The 22,761-nt window shown below is 42.6% G+C and overlaps 1 protein-coding gene across 1 annotated transcript; it reads left to right on the top strand.

Moving 5' to 3' along the window:
* Window positions 1-14,417: 14,417 nt before the first annotated feature.
* RBMXL2 (RBMX like 2) lies at window positions 14,418-15,590 on the top strand (the record flags this gene model as incomplete). Its single annotated transcript, XM_080816916.1, has 1 exon — window positions 14,418-15,590. The coding sequence occupies one exon, from the start codon at window positions 14,418-14,420 to the stop codon at window positions 15,588-15,590; it is 1,173 nt and encodes a 390-aa protein (XP_080673042.1).
* Window positions 15,591-22,761: the final 7,171 nt, after the last annotated feature.

Below are 22,761 nucleotides of genomic sequence, written 5' to 3'. Positions count from 1 at the left end.
TAGAAAAATTAAACTTCCTTACAACTTACAGCCCATTGACAAGTACTCAGTACAGGCAGAGTGATCTTCCTCATTGCTTAGCTGCCTCAATGTTAATACTTTGTTAGAGGCAAAAGGCAACCATAGCTTGACGCTTGACATTAGCTCGACCTCCAGGATCCCATAAAAATCCCTTTGGAAACTTCCTTTATCTCTACCTTGCCCCCTCACTCCCAAGATTATGTTAGCAGTCATCCTCCAAGCATATGGCCCACTGATAAACTTCTGAAGGGTCTCATGATTAGTTTTACTAGACAGTAATAAATGACCTTTTCCTAACAACAGCTAGCCCTCCAAGGTCCCAGAAACCTTGCTATCCCCAGCCACCTCCTTACTTGAAAGTATATAATCGGCCATTCCTCACAACCAGATGCTGCTCTTTCTGCCCACAGTTCCTGTCTTTGGGCTTTAATAAAAACACCCTTTTTGCACCAAAGATGTGTCAAGAATTCTTTCTTGACTCTTCAGTCCCAAACCCCAGCATTTCATATCCGTAAGTATACTGATTTCCTGAGTCTGTAAGCCACTCTAGCAAGTTAATCAAACCCAAGGAGGGGGTGTTACCAAATAGTGTTTGATGTTACCAAACTATCACAGGCACTAACCCAGAAAAGGAACGGGTGAGGCTCGGCCTGCTGCTACACCCAGCTGGTCCCTTACAGGGAATCCAAGGGGGCTGCACACATTGAAAGCATGGTTCCTGGCTGGGTTTGCCAACACTGTTGCTGAACAAACTCGGATAAACTTGTCCTAAGATTGTAAGGACCTATTTAGCAAGAGGCTTTCATTAAAGTTAAACTGTCCCTGCTCCCCTTCCCCCAGGGGATTTACTTAAAAACAAGTCCCAGAAACCAGCTCCAGGTAACAAAGCCCAGATACAACGGTGGGTCAGGCCAGGTGGAGACATCCCATCAGTGGGGGGATGCATACTGTCTCCCTAGTTACCAAGGAGTATGGGCCCCCGCCCTTTGGAAGCCTTTTTGGCGCCAATCCTAACCAAGATGTGAGAGGCTGGTTCAAATGTCTACTAGGGTAAATTGTAATTCAATTGGTCACCCAGCATCACTGTGCAGCTTTCTCTGTGTGTTACAATTTCATTGGCCACCTGTGTGTGGCCAGGCCCGACTGCATGGCCTTTGCCCTTAAAAGCTAGTCTGTGAAATAGAGAAGGGTCGCCCTCTCTTGTAAGAGGTGCGTCTCCGAATGTCCGGTTTGATTCTTGATGCTTGGTGCGAAATAAAGCTTTGCTTGACCTTTGCTTTATATCAGTCTCGCTCCTTTAATCACGGACCCATTTTGGGGGTATAACAAGGTAAGTCAGTAACTCAAGAAACAAGGGTTAAGAAGAGAAAGGGAGAAATTTATTTTGGGTGCCAGCACCTGAGGGAGGTGACAGGCTCAAGCCATAACAACTACCTCTCCAATAGCAAGATAGACACCTAGAGTTTTGCAGACACTTTCGGTGTTGGGGGGTACCTGCAAGTGAGCAGGCAGAGAGGACGTGATCAGGGGTGGGGGTCAGTATATGTTCAGCCCATGATCTTGGGCAGTGAAGGTGACAGGACATGTGGCATGAGATCCTCTAGGCATGCCATTACTATCGGGTTTTCTGGTCTGGCCATTGGAATGTTCCAGTTATCGTAAGTACCTCAGAAAGTGCAATAAGAAATAATTGTTGGGGTCTATAGTTGAGGAAGAGGGGTCGCTGACAGACTGTAATTTATGTTCGAAGCATAGATTAACAACCTGGACTTCGAATTGGCATCTGATATGGGGCAGTCTTGTGGGACTCAGTTCTTATTAACCTGTGGAATGTGATGTTATTTCTAGGTAGGTAGTGTCTGAATTGAGTGAATTTATAGGATATTCAGTCAGTGTCTCAGGAGAATTAATAAGTGGCGTGGGAAAAACACGTGGTACCTTAACATGGTCAATATACTTTTTTTTTTCCTTTAGATTTTATTTATTTGATAGAGACAGCGAGAGAGGGAACACAAGGAGGGGGAGAGGGAGAAGCAGGATTCCCTCGGAGTGGGGAGCCTGATGCAGGGTTTTATCCCAGAACCCTTTCCGGGATCATGACCTGAGCTGAAGGCAGATGCTTAATGACTAAGCCACCCAGACACCCCAGTATACTTCTTTAAGAGTGAAAGAGATAAGGGAAGACTAGACTGAAAAGGTATGTTCTTTCCAGGCTAATTAGTATAGCTTATTTTAGGTCATCATTTCCTGTCTAGTCTCTCGGCTTCTTGCTTATTGCATTCTACTCTGTCTTCCACACCAAAGTAGCTTTCTTTAAAAACAAAACAGAAAACTATATTCAAGTCTCTTTTCTCTCTCCTTCCACCTCTACTGCTTTTACATTCAGTTTCAGCTCTCAACCCCCAAACAGTGTAAACCACTGACAATGTTATTTCAAACAGAATACTGTGTTCAGCTTATCATTTTGTCCCCACTTCCTTTTGCACATATCGTTCCCTCTAATATTTTTGTCTTCACTCCTTTATTTTTTAATCATAGATCCTTTACCAGAAGATAAGATCTAAGAATTGATTAAAAGGAGGAAACTAGCAGGTTCCATTATACCAATAGGAGGAAGAAAGACCATGTACTCACATATTGTTAATATTTTTGTCTTTCAGATGTAATTGTTTAATTAAACAGCCCTCTTTCCTATTTGTCTTCACTTCAGAATCTTCAATATCTAGGACAGTGCCTGCCCTATCAGAAGTGCCCAATAAGTATTTGTTGAATAAATGAAAGAGTATGTGAATCATGCGAGGGCTGGATCAAATTCTCCTTATTTAAAAGGCAGCATAATTCGGGCACTTGGGTGGCTCAGTCAGTTAAATGTCTGATTCTTGGTTTTGGCTCAAGTCATGATTTCAGGGGTCCTAGAATAGAGCCCTGCACTGGGTTCTCAGCTTGAAGATTCCTTCTCTCTGCCTCTCCCCCCTGACTCGTACACTCCTGCACTCTCTCCAAAATAAATTTTTAAACCAATTTTTTTTTTTAGATTTTTTTTTTTATTTAATTGACAGAGATCCCAAGTAGGCAGAGAGGCAGGCAGAGAGAGAGGAAGGGAAGCAGGCTCCCCGCTGAGCAGAGAGCCCGATGCGGGGCTTGATCCCAGGACCCTGGGATCATGACCTGAGCCGAAGGCAGCGGCTTAACCCACTGAGCCACCCAGGTGCCCCTCCAAAATAAATTTTTAACAATAATAAAAAGCAGTGTTTTTGTTCCACTTTCCAATATGTCACTCTCCCTCCTCCCCAAACAACACAGTGATTTCTTCTTAATTCCCTGAATGTCACAAGTTTTTCACCACCAGTCCTTTGCACGGGTGATCCTCTCTGTCCCCTCGGCTCTTCCACAGGGCTGACTCAGCCATCTTTGCACTGCAGTTTAAATACCCCTTGTCAAGGATTTGGTTAAGCACTGTTATCTGAAATACCACTGCCTGCCCCCCTTTGCTAACAGAGCATAGGTGTTTATTTTCCTACAGCTTCTCAAAGATTTTCTTATTGTCTGTTTTCATTAACACAGTGTAAGTTCAGCAAGGGCAGGAACTATGGCTCTTTCCTTCACTGTTGTATTTCCAGCCCACAGCACAGTATCGCCCAGTGTGGGCTCTGAACAAACTAACTAATGAATGAATGAAAGCAGAAATATCCCACTACTCCTGAAGGCAGCTGTATTACTTGCCAACTTACTAGCAACTCAGTGAAATTGTGACTCCCACAGTTTGGGAATGCCCACCTTTTAGGAAACTCCTGGATTTGCAGCCTCTGCATCCCTCTGTAGCCCCTGAATTCCAACTCTGGTGGGGATGAGGGCACTTATTTCCAGCTGGCTTTTGTGAATTACTAAGTGCGGTGAATCTGCCCTCAGGTCCTGGGACAAAGCCTGGAAGGGCCAGGAGATTCCTGCGAGTGTCTGCTGTTGTGGTGGAGAGGGGAGAAGGCGAGCTCAGCAGGGTAGGGAAGGCAGAGCAGAGTGCACAGATGAGACAGGGGCCCGGTACTGTTGGAGGTCGTAGCTTTTGGTGGCTCAGGGGGCGAGGCGGTCCTGATCAGGCTTGCAGGTCCTGAGCAGGAGTTGCAGCCTGTGTAGTCCACTCCTGGAGCTTGTGTCCCTGAGATAGGCACCCTCAGAACCTGGCTTGGGGTGCGCAGTTCACAGCATGGATGTTCTTGGAAAGGAAGGACCCCAACCTTGGCCTCCAAAGACAGAGAAAACAGGACCCTGGACAGCGCTTAGAGGCCATAAAGGCAGGGCTTGCGTTCCCAGATCTTTTCCACTAGAGCAATTTTGCCACTAATAATAAAGCTGAGATCCCAATCTGTGGGACCACTATCCTAAAGTTGGGCAGAAATGGATTTCTCAAAAATGGACACCTGTTATTCACCAAAATAATACAAATTTCTTTGAAACAAGAGGAACATAAAAAAGAACAGTCTTTTGGTCATATTATTTGAATAAATCAGGGGATACTAATAGATTTGAAAAGTACAAAGGTGGTAGCCAGGGGCTGGAGGGAATGTTAAGTTAATGGGTACAGTCTCAGTTTTGCTAGATGAAAATAATTCTAAGATTGGTTTCACAATGTGAATACACTCAATGCTACTGTAAAGAGAAACTTTTTTTTTTTAAGGTTTTTATTTATTTTTTGGACAGATAGAGATCACAAGTAGGCAGACACCCGGGGGGTGGGGTGGGGAAGCAGGCTCCCCACTAAGCAGAGAGCCGATGTGGGGCTTGACCCCAGGACCCTGGAATCATGACCTGAGCCGAAGGCAGAGGCTTAAACCCACTGAGCCACTCAGGCACCCCAAGAGAAACTCTTATTTTCATTTACTTCAAATGCAATATTCTGAATACTACACTACTTCTGACACTTCTGGTCACCACATGGGTATGCATCCAGCAATTCTCCAACACCAGCTGGGTGTCCTACAATTCAACTCAGTTCTGACACTATCCACCTGGAGAGAGCCTCAGATCCCACAGGTTGAAAGCTCAGTCCTGCACCACTGCCCCCCCCCCGCCCCTGCCCAGATTGTACCTGTGCTTCTGATCCACCAGCTATGAAACAGAGGTTCCCCAGACCCTCTTTTCAGGTTTGATTAATTTGTTAGAATGGCTCACAAAACTGAGGAAAACATTTTACATATTAGAGTACCAGTTTGTTACAAAATGATGTAACTCACAAACAACCAGATGGAAGACATGCTGAGGGCAACGAATGCGGAAAGGGGGCAGAGCTTACATGCTCTTTCTGAGCAAGACTGCCACTCTCCCTAGCACCCCCTCATTCACCAACCTGGAGACTCTCCAAACCCAGGATTTTTGTGGAGGCTTCATTATATATGTGTGATTGATTAAATCACTGGCTTTGGTGATTGAACTCAATCTCCAGTCTCTATCCTCTCCAGAGAGGTGGGGGTAGGTGGGGCTGGAAGTTCCAACCCTCTAAGCAAGAGGTTGGTTCCCTTGGCAACCAGCCACCATCCTCAGGTGCTTTCCAAAAGTTGCACATTAACATAAACTTAGGTGTGGTTGTCTGGGGAGGACACTCCTTTCACCTTTGTGGTCCTGGAGCTATTCCAGGAATCCATGACAAAAGACTAAAATATTAAAAGATGCTCCCATTATTCTTTCTCTCCTGGAAATGCCAAGGATTTTAAGAGCTATGAAACAGAAATCCCGGACCAACACCAAAATATAGAATAAACCACAATGTCACAACTACTCAGCTATATACCTAAAAATGTTAAAAGTGGCAAATTTTATGTTATGTGTATTTTACCACAACTTTAAAAATTACCAAGGGAAAAAAAAAAAGTGGTGCCCAAGCTGCAGAGTGACTGGGAAGCTCCCTCCTCACTGTCAAGGAGCTTGTGGCATAGTATAGAGCCACGGGATCACTCCATGTGTCTGGATGGCTGGCCCAGAAGTCAGTCCCTGGAGATACTGGAAACAGATTCAGGGTCCCACTCCACAGGCATTGGTGCTGCTTCTAGAGCCAGTCCCCCGACCTTCCCATTAGGAAGGATGATGATCTCATTCAGTTGACTCTCCTTTCTACCCTGAGGAAATGGGGACCTTCATGGCAGTTCCTTTCTGTTCTCCAACTCTTCCTTTGCAGAGATTATTATTGTTACTAGAGTGATTTTCTTTTTCTTGAAATGTCATCTTCATTCCCTGATAGCAGATAGATTTCTTTCTTTTCTTTTTTTTTTTTTTTTTCATCTTGAAGCTTCTCTACCTACTAAATCCCATACTGCAGCCTGTGTGATACTCCATAAGGAATGCGTCTGCACCCCCTTGCCTGGCTCTCCTTACTTTGATGTACCCATCCCTGTCCAGCAGTATTCACATCTTCATTAATTATTAAGATCTGCTATAGTTTGCTGCCAGTAGGTTGTAAAAGGAGTGAAAAATAGTATTAGCATTCTTTTTCATTGACACCTGGGGGACAGCTATAAACATAAAATACTCAACCATTACCATTTTGCAATTTCAAGTATAATAATTATTACTTTAAAATATTTCAAAATGAGGGGTACCTGGGTAGCTCAGTCGATTAAGCATCCAACTCTTGATCTCAGCTTAGGTCTTGATCTCAGGGTTGTGAGTTCAAGTCCTGTGGTTGGGCTCTCCACAGTGGGCGTGGAACCTACGTAAAAAAAAAAAAAAAAATTCAAAATAAGTAGCCCAGACCATGAATGTCAGAACTTAAAACAACCATGTATGTTAGACCTCTTCACTGTAATTTAGCAGGGCAGAAATTCAGGTGGCCTGGGGATCCCATGTGCAACCAGCAGTTTTGTTGTGATTGAGCCCTTAAGCTATGGGGTTTGTGCTAACTCTGGGCAATTAGTGTCAGAAGTTAGTTGAGTTATAGGATATCCCATTGGTGTCAAAGAATTGAGAACTATTGTTAGAAAATGACACACCATCTCTCCTTGATTACTACAATAGCCTCCTAGCCAACTACAAACTTAGGAATTCCCACAACCCCCTCAGTTTCCATTATTCAGTGGAAAGACCTACAGAACTTAGTAAAGTGCTATACTTATGATTCGTTTATTATAAAGGATGCAAATAAACAACCAAATGAAGGGGTACCTAAGGCACATTCAGGGAGTAGGTCTGCGGCTTCCTTACCCCCTCCAGGCAAGTGACTGTCCCAGAACATCCACATGTTCGCCAAACAGGAAGTTCCCTGAACTCTGTTGTTTAGTGTTTTCATATGAGCTTTCACTGCAGGGGCATGATTAATTAAATCATTGGCCATGGTGATTGAACCCAATCCAGAGTCCCCTTTTTTCCCCTTTCCAGAGTCAAGTTCTAACCCTCTAATCACATGGCTCTTTCATCTAGTGACCAGCCACCATCCTGAAGCTATTTAGGGGCCCCTCTAGGATTTACACCATTAGCATAAACTCAGATATGGTGGAAAGGGTTTATGGGTAACAAAAGACATTTCTATTGCTTAGGAAATTCCAAGGGTTTTAGACAAAGATTAAATATGTTTTTTATTGTATCCCAAGCCACCCCCTAGTTTTTGATCATGGATCCCTTATAGCAAAAAGATCCTATCTGTCTGAACGTAACAGATAACAGCAGCATTTGAAAGAGTCAATGTGGGTAGAGATAAGAGGCTTCTAACACAATTTCCCAATACATCTGACCATCAATATCAGTATTATAATTTTACCAACAATGTAGATATAAGACCATATTTCATTATGATAAACATAATCTGAAAAATAAAAGTCAAAAGATATCAGCCTATTACTAGAGTTCCATTCGGTCCAGGCCATCATATTGTATGAAAATATCTCCCAGGATGAGGCCACTCATGTTCACAGGCTTCCATTTGATCTCTGCAGTTTCCAAAAGCAGGTGTGGCTTCAGCACTATAGCACTACACAGCTTCACTCTTTCAGGCATCTGGTATAATTGAGCTAAGAGATAGTATCATCTCCTGTTTTGAGCCTCTTTCTAAGTGTTAATGAATTTGAGATTCCCTCATTATATAACTTATTTGTTTGTTTATTTATTAGTCTAGCAGGTACTCCCACCAGTCTGCTCCCTAGAGTAGGGTTATACAGGTACAGAATGAGTGGGCTATTTTTACTATTAGACATAGCTGCATTCACTGTTAATCATGGTTTTCACAAATAGGGTAAAGGTACACTCCATCAGGTCCTTAGGAATTCTGACATAAGGATTTAAAATATAGTTACAGTTTCTTACTTAGGAATCATCCCTGCTTCTGGAGCTTACAGCTGCAGCCTTGGTCCTGTGACCATCAGGTAAGAAAAATAAAGTTGAGGTGATAAGGGAAAGAACGAAAAATTATAGTCATTAGTCATCTTCCCATGGGAAGATGAATAATCATGCCATCATCCTCTTCCAGTCCTCTTCCCCAGATCTACCGGGGTGGGGGGGTAGTCTGTTTAGTGAGGACAATACCTTGTCTTCCTTATGTTGAGTGTGAGCACGTACTCATGAGGGCGTGTAAGTCAGCCTTCACATCTTTATCCCCCACCCCGCCCCGTTTCAGATGAACAATGTTTAACTGCCCATTCCATTTCTCTATCAGACTATCAGTATGAGGAAGATACCTCCCTACTTGTTTATGTGCTGTAAAGCATGTTCCTTGGTCTGAAGAAATATGATTTGGTGATCCAAACTGGTGCAGTTTCTTCTGTCGTGGTTCTTTTATTGTACTCTGAATATTTGTATCTTCCACTGGGTAAGCAAAGTCTACTTCAAAGTCAATATCTATTCTTATTAAGACCCATTGGCAGGGCGCCTGGGTGGCTCAGTTGGTTACGCGGCTGCCTTCGGCTCTGGTCATGATTCCTGGGATCACATTGGGATCCCTGCTCAGCAGAGAGCCTGCTTCTCTCTCTCCCTCTGCCTGCCACTCTGCTTGTTTACTAAATAAAATCTTTTAAAAAAGTGGGGGGGGGGGGGTGCCTGGGTGGCTCAGTGGGTTAAAGCCTCTGCCTTTGGCTCCAGTTGTGGTCCCAGGGTCCTGGGGTCGAGCCCCGCATCGCATCGGGCTCTCTGCTTGACGGGAGGCCTGCCTCTCCGTCTCTCTCTGCCTGCCTCTCTGTCTACTCATGATCTCTGTCAAATAAATAATAAAATCTTAAAAAAAAAAAAAAAGACCCCTTGGCTACCAGAATCATTTTCATTTGCCAGCTGTGTTCTCCCAGGGAATTTGCCATATATCATCCGTAATCTTTTGTTGGCAGAAAGAATGGCAGTTTGTGCTCCAGAGCTGCAAGAGGAGTATGTCTAGATTCAGGGCATATCTGCAATGCTCCAATGTCCATGCATTTCATACATGCAGGTAGCCTCATCAAACAAGTACACAGGACTATCCACTAGTGAATTCCAAGCACCTTGTGAACCTGCAAATTGGTTCTTCCGATGGGCATCAACATGTTCTACTGTAATGCATCCCTCAAATTCTCAGTCATTTCAATAGGGCCATGCCTCATAAGGGCATCTCTCTTATTTTAAAATCTTTTACTTATTAAGTAATCTCTACCCCAACATGAAGTTCAAACTCATGACTCCAAGATCAAGAGTTACATGCTCTACCTACTGAGCCAGCCAGGTGCTAGTTTAAATTTTTAAATTTAAATTTTGGTAAATCTTCCATTGCTTTTCCGCCTGACCATATGGCCAGGCCAATGGACACCATCCATGAGTCAGTATCATTGTTCAGCTCTTCAATCACCGCTGGGAAAACAGCATGTAATTCAGCCAACCACACTAATTTGTTTTTACCCTCCTCAAAAACAGTTTTTAGCCTTCTAAAGAGGATGCTGTCCATTTACCTTGGAACTGCCATCCATAAACCAAGCAGCTCCTTGTTGGTCAGTTGAGAACTATTTACAGGGCACTGTTAATAGAAGAGAATCTTGCAGCTCCTCATGTGGTCTCAAAATCAGTCCAAGGGGTAAGAGTCTACTTGCCTTGCTTGTGAATCCACTGGGTAACTTTCTGCATTCCTCTGATGGCATATTCCTCTACGAACCATTTCCATTTTGTTATAGAAGTCTTCTGGGGACGCCTGGGTGGCTCAGTTGGTTAAGCGGCTGCCTTCGGCTCAGGTCATGATCCCAGCGGCCTGGGATCGAGTCCCACATCGGGCTCCTTGCTCAGCAGGGAGCCTGCTTCTCCCTCTGCCTCTGCCTGCCACTCTGTCTGCCTGTGCTCGCTTGCTCTCTCTCCCTCTCTCTCTCTCTCTGACAAATAAATAAAATATATTAAAAAAAAAATTCCTTAGAAGTCTTCTGGGCACTGCCCTCCCTATTAGTGTGTTTCTGTGACCTCACCCAATTATCAGTGATATTTCTGGTTGAAAGATTATTTTTCATTTAAAAATTTTAAAATTATAGTTAAATGCACTTAATATGAAGTCTACCACCTTAACCATTTTTAAGTGTACAGTTCAGTAGTGTTAAGTATATTTGTACAACCAATCCCTGGAATTTTTTCATCTTGCAAAACTGAAGCTCTGTACCAATTAAACAACTCATTTTCCCCTCCCTCCAGTCCCTAGCAACCATTGCTCTACTTTTTCTTCCTATGAACTTGACCATTCTAGATACCTCGCATAAGTGGAGTATTTATCTCTTTTGTGACTGGCATGTTTCACATAGCATAATGTCCTCAAGGTTCATCCATGTTGTAGGTGGTGTCAGAATTTCCTTCCTTTTTCAGGCTAATATTACATGTACGTATATACTACATTTTGTTTATCCACTCATCTGTGCATGGACAGTTGGGTTGCTTCTACCTCTTGGCTATTTTGTGAATAATGTGCTATGAACATGGGTGTACAAATATCAGAGACCCCGCTTTCAATTCTTTTGGATATATACCCAGAAGTAGATTGCTAGATCATATAATTTTTTTTTTTTTTCCTGAAGAAGCACCATACTGCTTCCCATAGTGGCTGCACCATTTTACATTACTACCAGCAGTATACAAGTGTTCCAATTTCCCCATGTCCTTGGCAACATCTGTTCTTTTCTGGGCGTTTGTTTGTTTTATAGTAAGCATCCTAATGGGTGTGAGGTTATATGAGTACTTATATACTTCAGTCAAAGGGGCAGTTTCAATTAATGTCTAAAAGCAAGCTAGTAACTGCCCCTCAAATGAAACTCTCTAGTCCAAAGTCCAAGTAGTCATTACTGTGGGGCATTCACAGAGTTTGCCATAAGCTCCAGTTTACATTCCACATGGGTCTCTGGTATAGAAAATTCACCATAACAGCACTCCAGTTTTTATTTTATATTGTGTGGGCTTGGGCAGTCTTATTGGTTGCCATTTAGAATGTCTAACTAATACAGCTTGAAGGGTGGATTTACATGCCTGGAGTTTCACAAAACTAGGTAGGGGGAACTTTGCCAGATGCAATATCCACCCACCTAATACACTCAGGTAAAAGAGAAATAGAGACCCAGTCACTTCATGTAAACATTCTAGTTTTCACCCAAATCTCTACTTTAATCCTATCAACACTTAACATTTCTGTATTCTCTCGATCTGATTACAGCTCCTGTTACGGATGCACCAGTGGGTTTTGATACCGCAGTGCACAAGGTTCCCTTGTCTAGGAGTCCCAGAAACTACTCTTCACTCCTGCCCATATGTGAAATTTAATCAGGCACTAAATGTATGATTATATAGATAAACTTATAAACTTGGCATTTATAGGTTAGCCCTAAATAAAAACATTCAAGGTAAACATTCAAAGAATAGAAATTGAAGGCAAAACTTCCATGTTAGTAAAGAAAAAAGAAAGGAATAAAGACAAATCATTTGATACAAGAGAATGCAAGAAAATTGGGAAAAAAGAGGCAAGAAAGGTGTGGTTAACAGCACACAATAAGCTGGCAGAAAGAAATCTGAAAAATATTGAGCTACATAAGCATTAGATAAAACAGAGTAAGATAAAAATGTTATAGATAATGAGGATCATTACATAATAAACACGTTTATCAGAAATACATAGCAGTTCTCAATTTATATATCCAACAATGTAATCTTAAATTACATGAAGCTAAAGTATGCATAAAAATAAAGGGAGATTGCCAAATCCACAATTATGGGAAATTTAAGAAACCATTCTCAGTGATTGATAATTCTATCAGATATAAATAGGATAAGCTAGATTTAAACATCTAGGGAAAGAATTCTACCCCAGTATTTAGAGAATATATTTTCCTCTCAAGCATAAATGGAACATTACGCACACATGCACACACAGAGATGCATAGCAGGTCACAAAGCAAATCTCAGTAAATCCAAGGAATGGAGATCATACAAAGCATTTTAAGAAATAACCTCCAAAATATGTATGTTTGAAAATTTGAAAACATACTTCTTTATAATTTATGAGCCAAGAAAGGAAGAAATCAAAGTGAGAAAATGTTAGGACCTGAACAACAGTGAAAACACACGGTGTATCACAGCTCAGGACATGGTGGTAACTAGCACACAGAGAATAAGTTTTAAACTTAGATACAGTAATTAGAAGAAACATTTTTTAAAACTCTTAAAGCACTTTCTTACCTAAAAATTTAGAACAAAAAATACAAACTGTAAATCCAAAGAATGTGGAAAGAAGAAAAGAAAGACAATAGTAGCAAATAAAATCAAGACACAGTATCAATGAAGAAAAAAGGCTGCTTCTTAGAAAAGATAAAAAACCTCTGGTGAGACTGGTTACAAAACAGAAAGCAAAACAGAACACAGCTATCCATAAAATAAAATTTCAAATTAAAGAAAAATTAGTAACTTAGAAAAGTGTATCCTACAAAAACCAAGTCACGAACAAATTTTTTAAAAGTCTGAAGAGATTCAAAACTAGAAGAAACTTAGGCAAAAATCTTCCCAGCTCAATAAGGGAATGAAGACTTTAGGCCAATGCCCTTTATGCTGAGAACTGTAAAATTTCTAAGTGTGAGCAAACAAAAATAAATTTATTTAAAAATAAATACATTCTGACCAGGTAGGCTTACCTTAGAAGTATAATGATAATAAAATCTGTTAGTGCAACTCATTTCATGAATTGATGTGATGCATTTAACTTACATTCATGCACATTAAAATAATCTTAAAACCTTCCAAATATATGCATTAAAGTCAGAAATATCATAAAAATTCCTGCTTCCACCACCTCTTTCAACATTATGTAGCTGTTGCAGTAAACCAATGGAACACATATGCACATGTATATGTACACGTATTACATACACAAATACTTCTCAAGACTATTCAGTTAACTTTTCACATAGCAGCCTTTGAAAAGCTAAATTGTTATTTTAAAAAGCCCCCAAATACACTATAGGTTTTTTTTTTAGAAAGTAGTTTTAGATGTCAGAATCTCAGGCAAAGCTATGTTCACCAAGTTACTCTTCACACTTAGTTCCATTCAGAAAATACTGTAAGGAGCAAATGTGAATTGTGTAATTTGTGTGAACCCAAATGTTCTGTTTCCCTGAGATGTACCTCCTCTTCGGAGAGGAAGAGGCAAGGGCTTTAGCTTGTTCTGCTTGCTCAGAGGTGAGGAATATCCCGGAGCTCTGTCCCCTTATTTTCCCTAAAGGTGACTTTCCGTGCAATATCTTTATATTAAAGGGCAGTACTACATAAAACTATGAGGCCTTTGAAGGCTGGCAAACTGAAGAAAATGGCGCAGAACAGGAAAATGGTGCATCCAAAGAACGACTCCCTCTTTTTCCTAGTCCAGTAACCAACTCCCCCCACGCCCCGCCCCAACCAGGTCTTCTCTTCCCCACTGATAAGTACAAAATTCTGAATACATTTTACGTATAAACCGCGTTTTTAAACTTTAAAGTTGTTATTTCATTTTTCAGTGGATTCTTTTTTCCTGTTTGAAAATTGTTTAGGTTACTTGGATCAGAATGCACTATAATTTTTCTCATTAAGACTAATGGGGGATTTTTTTTTTTTTTTTAAACTAACATCTTTTCATTTTGCAACTGACCTTTCAGGGGTGAATTAAAGGACAGTAAGCCAGGGACAGGTCAAGAAGCCCAAGTTTAAAGACTTTCCCCGAAGGCGGCCCCCTGGGACCACCAGCCAATCACGACTAGAAAGAACCCCGCCAGGCTGCGCACCCAGACCCAAAGGCACACACCCCAGCGTTCCGCTTGCGCAGCGGGGACGCCGACCGCGGTTCCGGGGCTCCGCGACGACGCGCTGCCTGACCGGTAGGAGCCGCCGTCGACGAGCGACGGGTGCCGTCCAGGCCACGAGGGGTGCCGTCCCCTCGCCTCCCCCCACCCCCGCCACCGATCCCTCAACCGGCGGACATGGTTGAGGCAGATCGCCCCGGGAAGCTTTTCATTGGGGGGCTCAACCCCGAAACCGATGAAAAAGGCCTAGAGACCGCGTTTGGCAAGTATGGCTGCATCAGCGAAGTTCTCTTGATGAAAGATCGAGAAACCAGCAAGTCCAGGGGCTTCGCCTTCGTCACCTTCGAAAGCCCCGCGGACGCCAAGGCCGCCGCCAGAGACATGAACGGCAAGTCCCTGGATGGTAAGGCCATCAAGGTGGCCCAGGCCACCAAGCCGGCATTTGAGAGCGGGCGGCGGGGCGCGCCGCCGCCGTCCCGCAGCCGCGGTCGCCCGAGGGGCCTGCGCGGGACCCGCGGGGGCGGCGGCGGCCCGCGGCGACCCCCGTCCCGGGGCGGGCCGGCGGACGACGGCAGCTACGCGGGGGATTTCGATCCGCGGCCCTCCAGGGCCCCGCTGCCCATGAAGCGCGGGCCGCCGCCGCGCAGGGCCGGGCCGCCCCCCAAGAGGGCCGCACCGTCGGGCCTGGCTCGCAGCGGCGGCGGCGGCGGAATGCGCGGGCGGGCCCCGGCTGCGCGGGGGCGAGACGGCTATGCGGGCCCGCCGCGCCGGGAACCGCCCCCTCCGCGCCGCGACCCCTACCTAGGCCCCCGGGAGGAGGGCTACTCGCCCAGAGACGGCTACTCGAGCCGAGACTACCCCCGCGAGTTTGCTCCCTCGCCGCGAGAGTACACCTACCGCGATTACGGCCACGCCAGTGCCCGGGACGACTGCCCGTCGAGAGGCTACGGCGACCGAGACGGCTATGGGGGCCGCGACCGCGACTACGCGGACCACCCGAGTGGAGGCTCCTACCGAGACCCCTTCGAGAGCTACGGAGACCCGCGCAGTGCGGGCACAGCGCGGGGGCCCCTGCCTTCTTACGGCGGAGGAGGCCGCTACGACGAGTACGGCGGCTGCTCGCCTGACGTCTACGGCGGCGGCCGCGACGGTTACGGCGGCGGCCGCAGCGACCGCTACTCGAGGGGTCGCGACCGGGTAGGCAGAGCCGACCGCGGGCTCTCCCCGTCGTTGGAAAGGGGGTGCCCTCCCCCGCGCGATTCTTACAGCCGCTCTGGCCGCAGGATCCCCAGGGGCGGAGGGCGCCTGGGAAGCCGCCCGGAGAGAGGGGGAGGCCGCAGCAGATACTAAGTACCGATAGACTTGGGACCAAAATGCCGTTTTCAAAGAAACTAACGGAAAGAAGAGTCTGTGCCCTGGTAAACTACCCAAGGACTAGTACAAGGAAGAGTTGTTTTTACCTTTTAAGAATTTTCTGTTAACTTCCTCTCCATGATTTTTGTGCTTTTGGGAGGAAAAAGTTAAAACTCGTTTAATTGCGTTTTGGAATTGTTAACGTTTCTTTCAACAAGCTCATGTTAAAAGTGTAAGACTTGAACCTGCGTACTAATCTTATATTTTCAAGTAAAAATTCTTCTAAAGGCTTCCTCCCTTCTAAATTTTCCTGAAAAATGAGACAAACAGTTCTAAGATCTTTTACAAACATCTCAAAAAATGGAAAAACGGATCATTCTGTTAATTCAAACCAACTAGATTTTTGGGGGAAGAGTGGGAGGGAATTAGTGTATGCTATTCTTAAGATTTCAGGGTGTATCTTTCAAACCCAGGCTCAGTGTTCCCAATATTTTGAAAGAAAAATGACCAGCAGCAACAACAAAAATTACTTAAATGCTTATTTAAAGGAAGTTCTATACACTGTAAGTCTAAAAAAAAAAAAAAAAGCAAGTGGACAATGCTGGCCATATTTGGGGGCTTTTTGCCTTTACTTTGGGAATCTGCAGGAATTCCTGATCCCTTTGTCCCCAAAATACTATTCATATGGTTGAACAAGAATGGAATACCAAATTAAAGATTTGGCCAGCCAACCACAGAGCTGCAAAAATCCCAGAAAAACATCAATTAATAGCATTTATTTTCACCACCAACAGATTACTAAGAAATAAGTAGAAAATACACCAGTAGTGGATTTGGGATCACATGGCTTCCATTTCTAACTCCAAGCTACTTGCCCTTGGCTCTAGAGCCAGCTGCTGGCTCCTGTGGAGAGAAATAGGATTCTGCCCCCAAGGGTGGAGGAATCAAGTGAGCAACATCAGAGCTCAGAAGCTCAGAGAGTTCCTGAGAGAGCTTGGTATTTCAACATCTCAGGATTTCATCCTGGTATGAGGGACTTGGGTCTGCCTGTTCACAAAAGACAAGGGGATGGGTTGAGTGTACTGTTAACGTGGGGAGAAAGGGCTTGAGCAGACAGAAATCAGAGAGGCTTCCTCCAGAGTGCCTCAGGAGGGATGTAACAACCTCCTCTTTCCACCCCAAGCTCAGGGCAAGAAACACCTTTTCCAGTCAGCACCTGTGGAATTTCCCGTTTATTTGAGAGAAAGGTAATTGCACAGTCAAGGAGCTCCGGTAGCCGCCAGAGAAAAAGGACCAGGTTAAAATAGTAGGATTCATGTTCTGCATAATAATTGCTGGAGGAAATAGATGAGAATCTGAACAACAAAGTACTTAAAGAGATCTGAATGTACCACACTCACATACACAACTCTAAAAATATGGTTTTTTTACACAATAATAAAGTAGGTGAATTACAGCAAAGGCTGCATTAGTGGCCCAGAAGATCAAATGCAGGAAATAGCTTTAAAATAAAGTCCAGAAATCAATCTGGCAAAAATGTGTAACAGCTTTATGGAAAAGTTGTTAATGTTTATTAAAGGACCTGAAAGAAGACTAAATAAATGGGAGGTTTGTATCATGTCATGGTTGGGAACACTTTTTATTGTAACTCTTCTCAATCTCACCAAATTAATTTGGAAAATCAATACAACTTCAAAGGAAGTTACAACATGATTTTTCCACACAGCTCTCTTCTCTTTCTCGATAATACCTATTTGTTTGTGTGATCAACAATGGAATACCGAATAAAAGATTTGGTCAACCGGGCCACAAAATGAAAAAAAAAAAAAAAAAGGCTTCAATTCACTACAAACAAATGATTAAGAAACAGGTAAGAAAAAGACACTATTGGGAGATTTAGCTAACAATCCTAAAAGTTATATGGTGGAATAAAGAGCAAGAAGAGCCAAAGCAATTCTGAAAAAAACAATTAGAAAAGACTCACCTTACCAGATACCAAAACTCATTACAAAGTTAGAGTAATTTAAGCTGTGTGATACCAACAGACAAGGATAGACAGACCAACAGAGCCAAAAGAGTGAGCCTAGAAACCGGCCCACTTGCATATGAAAACATGATATATGACAGGTAGCTTTGAAAGTCACTGATGAAAGGATGGACTTTTTTTTGTTTGTTTTTGATGGCTGTCTCTTTGCAAAAAGATAAAATGAGATTCCCTAACCCAGCATACACAAAAATACATTCTAGATGATTTGAAGATTTAAATCTGAAGAGGAAATTTTTTAAATACTTAGAAGAGAATAAAGAAGAAATCTATCACACTGGGGTAGAGAACTTTTTAAGACATAAAAAACAATCCTAGAAGGAAAATGTTGATAGAATTTTCCACCTTATTAAGATATTTTTTATGATAGGATACTTAACAGTGAAATATCAAACCATAGATTGGAAGAATTTATTTGCATTGAAATAAGTTCCAAAAGAATGCTTAGGAACCAGTTAGAAAAACACCAAGAAAAAAAGGGGGGGAACAAAAGGACAGATACCTTTTTGATAGAGGTATAAAACCTTTTTGATAGAGGTATAAATTGACATAATCACTGGAAATAATTTTGGCAATGCCTAGTAAAGTTGAAGGGGGTGCATACCTTATGACCCAGAAATTCCACTTCAAGGAGACGACCTAGAGAAACTTGCACATGTACACAGGAGGTTTGCTCAAGATTGGGCCTTACTGCACTCTTTTTGAATGTTGAAGTAGAACCAGTCTGCCTGGAGTGGATCAATGGTGAGGTTTATTCTTACAATGAAGTTCAATGTAGAAGCCACCGTCAATCAACCAGATCCACATGTAACAACATAGGTAAATATCTCAATATTTGTTGGGTAAAAAAGGCAAATTGCATAAATACAGGTGTACTAAAAATATGTGATCAGAGATATACAAGAAATTGGAATAAAAGTTTACTGTGAGATAAGGAAGGTAGATGAGGAATGGGCTTTAGCTGAACCTGCAGTGTTGTTTCTTTAACAGATGAATTTTGAGCAAAAATGGCAATGTTAATAACTTAAATTTCTGTGTCTATACATTAGCATCTCTTTGGTATTCCATAATTTTGATACACATCATACTATAAACTTTAACATGAAAAACAGAGCTTAGTGCAGCACCATCATATAATGGCTACTCAAAAATGTTAACTATTATACTGAAACTGTCTTTCAGATATAACACTCTTAACAATGACTGTCTCTCTCGGCTATGTTTATGGGTGTTGCTTTATTCTATTTGACTGCTTATAGAACCTCCTGTCCTAGACTGTGCTCACAGCTAGTTCACCATAACCTCCAGGGTGGAACTTGCATATTTGAGAACCAAATCTTAGAGGAAAGTGTAGTTTTTCCCTTTGATATTCTTTCTGAAGCATAATGGCGATGAAAACCTTTTTCCCATTAACAAAATGCCAATTTCTGAGGAGTAGTCTCCTGAGTATTGAACTATTAATAACTTTTTAAAAAGTGTGGTGTAAACATTTGGAAATAACGTCTCCTGCAGAGCTTAGATGAGTTCAAGATGTCATAGCATTCAAAGGCTGTGGATTTCTCATGTACATATACAGTAGAGCAGTCTCAATGCTTCTTTACTGGAAATTAATGTATAAAGCTATTTTTGTAGGAAAATATGTAAGAGATAGAGCAATTGAGAACTCTCATAATTGCTTTCATAATGATGAGAGAAAAAGCATACCCGGTATTTCGCAGGACTTACACTGGGTCTAATTTAAAGAATGTGCATCTCATAACCAAAACCTTTGTGTTCTCTATCTTGAGCTCAGTCTACTCCTGAGGCCCTATCTCCATATTCCTTCTGTCCAAAACAGGGTTCCAAGATCATCGAAAGTATCCTGTGGTAGCTGACAGCATTACTGAGTGTTCCCCCACCAGGTGAGGCCTGAACATCTTCCATCTTTGATGGCAGCCTGAATCCTGTTGCAGGTCGTGGGGCTCTCCTAGAGTGCTGGAGGTAGACTGCTTTCCTAGAGGGCAGTGGCTCCTCTTTTTCCTTTGCCTCAGGCCTCGTAAGATGGGGAAGAATTTTCTGCTTATATTCCTTCTATCTGGGACCCTAATATTCCAGTCTTTAGATTATTGGGGTTCATGCTGCCACCCTTTTAGTCTCTACCTTAAAAAAGGTGATGGGATTTCTCTTATCTTCTTCACAGAAATTTCCTTTTTGGGGACAGTTACTCTGTTTTGTTTTGTTTTTTAAAGATTTCATTTATTTATTTAACAGACAGAGATCACAAGCAGGCAGAGAGGCAGGCAGAGAGAGAGGAAGGGAAGCAGGTTCCCCGCCGAGCAGAGAGCCCGACGCGGGGCTCGATCCCAGGAACCCGGGACCATGACCTGAGCCGAAGGCAGAGGCTTTAACCCACTGAGCCACCCGGGCACCCTCAGTTACTCTGTTCTTGACTTGAGCATAGTTAAGAACTCACCAAGCAGAATCAGATTGTGTTGCTTTTGCTCTGAACATATAGGATCCAGTGATAGTGGGAATTCTTTTCAGAATTCAGATATTCTGTTTGTGGTGATGTTGTTTCTGAAGCTAATTTCTCTTACAGTACGGCACATCTAAAAACTCTTTAAAAATTCTTTAAAAAACTCTTTAAAAATATAAATATTTTGAGGGTGACATTTAATATGGGTATCGAGCGCAAAAAATAAACTGTAGCAACCACAAAGCAGTGATGACTCTGGAATGCATTCCACTATCATATTTACTAAAATGCTCAAGGAGTATGAAAAAAATCTGAGGAGGTATTTTGAAATTCTTAGGGAGAGCATTAGGAAAAAATAGTGAAGCTTTCTTGTTATGTTTGGAGTCTGCTTGTTATAGTAAAAAGGTAATCTTGGTCTTGTGTATGAATCTTCGTTCTGTTGTTTAGGTGACTTGGGCAATTTTCTTCTTCTTCTTTTTTTTTTTTTTTTTAAGATTTTATTTACCTGAGAGAGCACAAAGGAGGGGGAGCAGGAGATAGGGAGGAACAAGCAAACTCCCTGCTGAGTGGGGATTCCCCACATGGGCCTCAGTCCCAGGGTCCCAGGATCATAACCTGAGCCGCAGTGAGACTGAAGTCAGATGCTAAAACGACTGAGCCACCCAGGCACCCCTGGGCCATTCTCTTAAAAATTTTGACCTTTAGTTTTTCTCGTGTGCAAACGACGATGATAGAATTATTTTAAAAGTTTAAAATAAGATCACGCCTGTTAAGCAAGCAGCACAGTGAGTGGACTTGCAGGGGGGGGTCTCATTACAGAGTAGTGCCACGGCACTCTGCACAGAGCTGTAGCAGAGACTTTCCTTTATTTATCAATTTATCATTCTATTGCAATTTATCATTCCATTGACGAGTTATGATAAATGCAATGTATCATTCCATTGACGAGTTAAACAGCTAATTTACAAAAAGTCTTCAGAAAGTTCAGGAAGTTGAGAGTTTTATTGTATTTATGTTCCAGGTGTACTCACCCAGCTTGAAATCTTGGGAACATCTTTGACTCTTTGCTGTCCTCACTCTGCCTCTGCCTTCTGTACTTCTTGGTAGCTAGGGTGACCAAAAACTTCTACTGGCAGATTGTGTCCCATTCCTAACCAGTTTGAAGGGATGGATGTTATCATGAACTTTTTTTCCTTCAGTCTAGTGGGGTTTGGAATTCTTACTTTCTGATATTAGATTTCACTCTCTGGTATTAGATTTCACTTAGATTTCTCTTTACCTCGTAAATAAAACAGCTAATACTGTGCCTGGATTTTAAAAGGCATGGCTGTTGTTGTTACCTACGGTTGACCCAGGGCCCAGTGCACCTCAGGAAGTCCCGGAGTTGCAGTAGAGTATAGTGATGAGTAGTGCAGAATCTGGTAGACCTGAATTCAGATCCTGTATCCACCACTTACTAACCATGTGATCTTGGTCAGGCTACTTCCTCTCTCTCTGCTCTGCTTCCCTTACCTATGAAACAGAGGCAAGAGTGCTCACCTCATGAGGTTGTTTATCTATCTGTTTACTCATTAAAATCCAGTGATGAACAGATACTTATGTAATATCCACTGTATGTCAAGCAGCGTGTTAATATGGGAACAAGGCGGACACCACAGTGGCACATATACTTGGCTGATGAATTCATGTTCATCAAGGAAGAATCATAGAGCATCAGCTGTTGGTGGTTGCCCACATGCATGCTAGGGGAGTGCACAGGGAGCTAACAGGATTAGACATCAGGTTCCTCCCATATAGTTTTCTTTTTACTTTTATGCCTTTTTTTTTTTTTGAGTGTAGTTGACACACAATGTTACATTAGTTTTAGGTGTACAACTTAATGATTTGACAGATTTACGCATTATGTGGTGTTCACCACAAGTGTAGCCACCATCTGTCACCATACAATGCTCTTATGATATCATTGACTATATATATTTTTTAAGATTTTATTTATTTATTTGACAGGCAGAGATCACAAGTAGGCAGAGAGGCAGGCAGAGAGAGGAGGAAGCAGGCTCCTTGCTGAGCAGAGAGCCCGGTGCAGGGCTCATCCCAGGACCCTGAGATCATGACCTGAGCCGAAGGCAGAGGCTTTAACCCACTGAGCCACCCAGGCACCCCTCATTGACTATATTCTTTATGCTGTGACTTTTATTCCTGTGACTTACTCATTCCGTAACTGGAAAGCTGTATGTCCCCCTCCCCTTCACTTATTTTGCCCAACAACTTCCCTCCCCTCTAGAAACCATCTGTTCTCTGTACTTATAGGTCTGATTCTGCTTTCTGTTTGTTTATTCGTTTTTTTTGTTTGTTTGTTTGTTTGTTTTTTTGGTTTTTTCAGATTCCACTTATGAGTGGGATCATATGGTATTTGTCTTTCTCAGGCTGACTTAGTTCAGTAAACATAATATCCTCTAGGTCTATCCATGTTGTTTCAAATAGCACAGTCTTATCTTTTTTTTTTTTATGGCTTTGTAGTGTTCCTGTGTGCTCATGCGTGTGTGTGTGTGTGTGTGTGTGTGTATTCCTCATCCATTTGCCTGTTGATGAACACTTAGATTGCTTCCATGTCTTCACTATAAACATAGGAGTATGTATATCTCTTTGAATTATTATTTTTATTTTCT

Source organism: Martes martes, assembly GCF_963455335.1.
Source record: "Martes martes genome assembly, chromosome: 10".
Classification (NCBI taxonomy): domain Eukaryota; kingdom Metazoa; phylum Chordata; class Mammalia; order Carnivora; family Mustelidae; genus Martes; species Martes martes.
The sequence above is the reverse complement of the archived record's forward strand: the minus strand, read 5'-3'. Positions and strand labels throughout refer to the sequence as shown.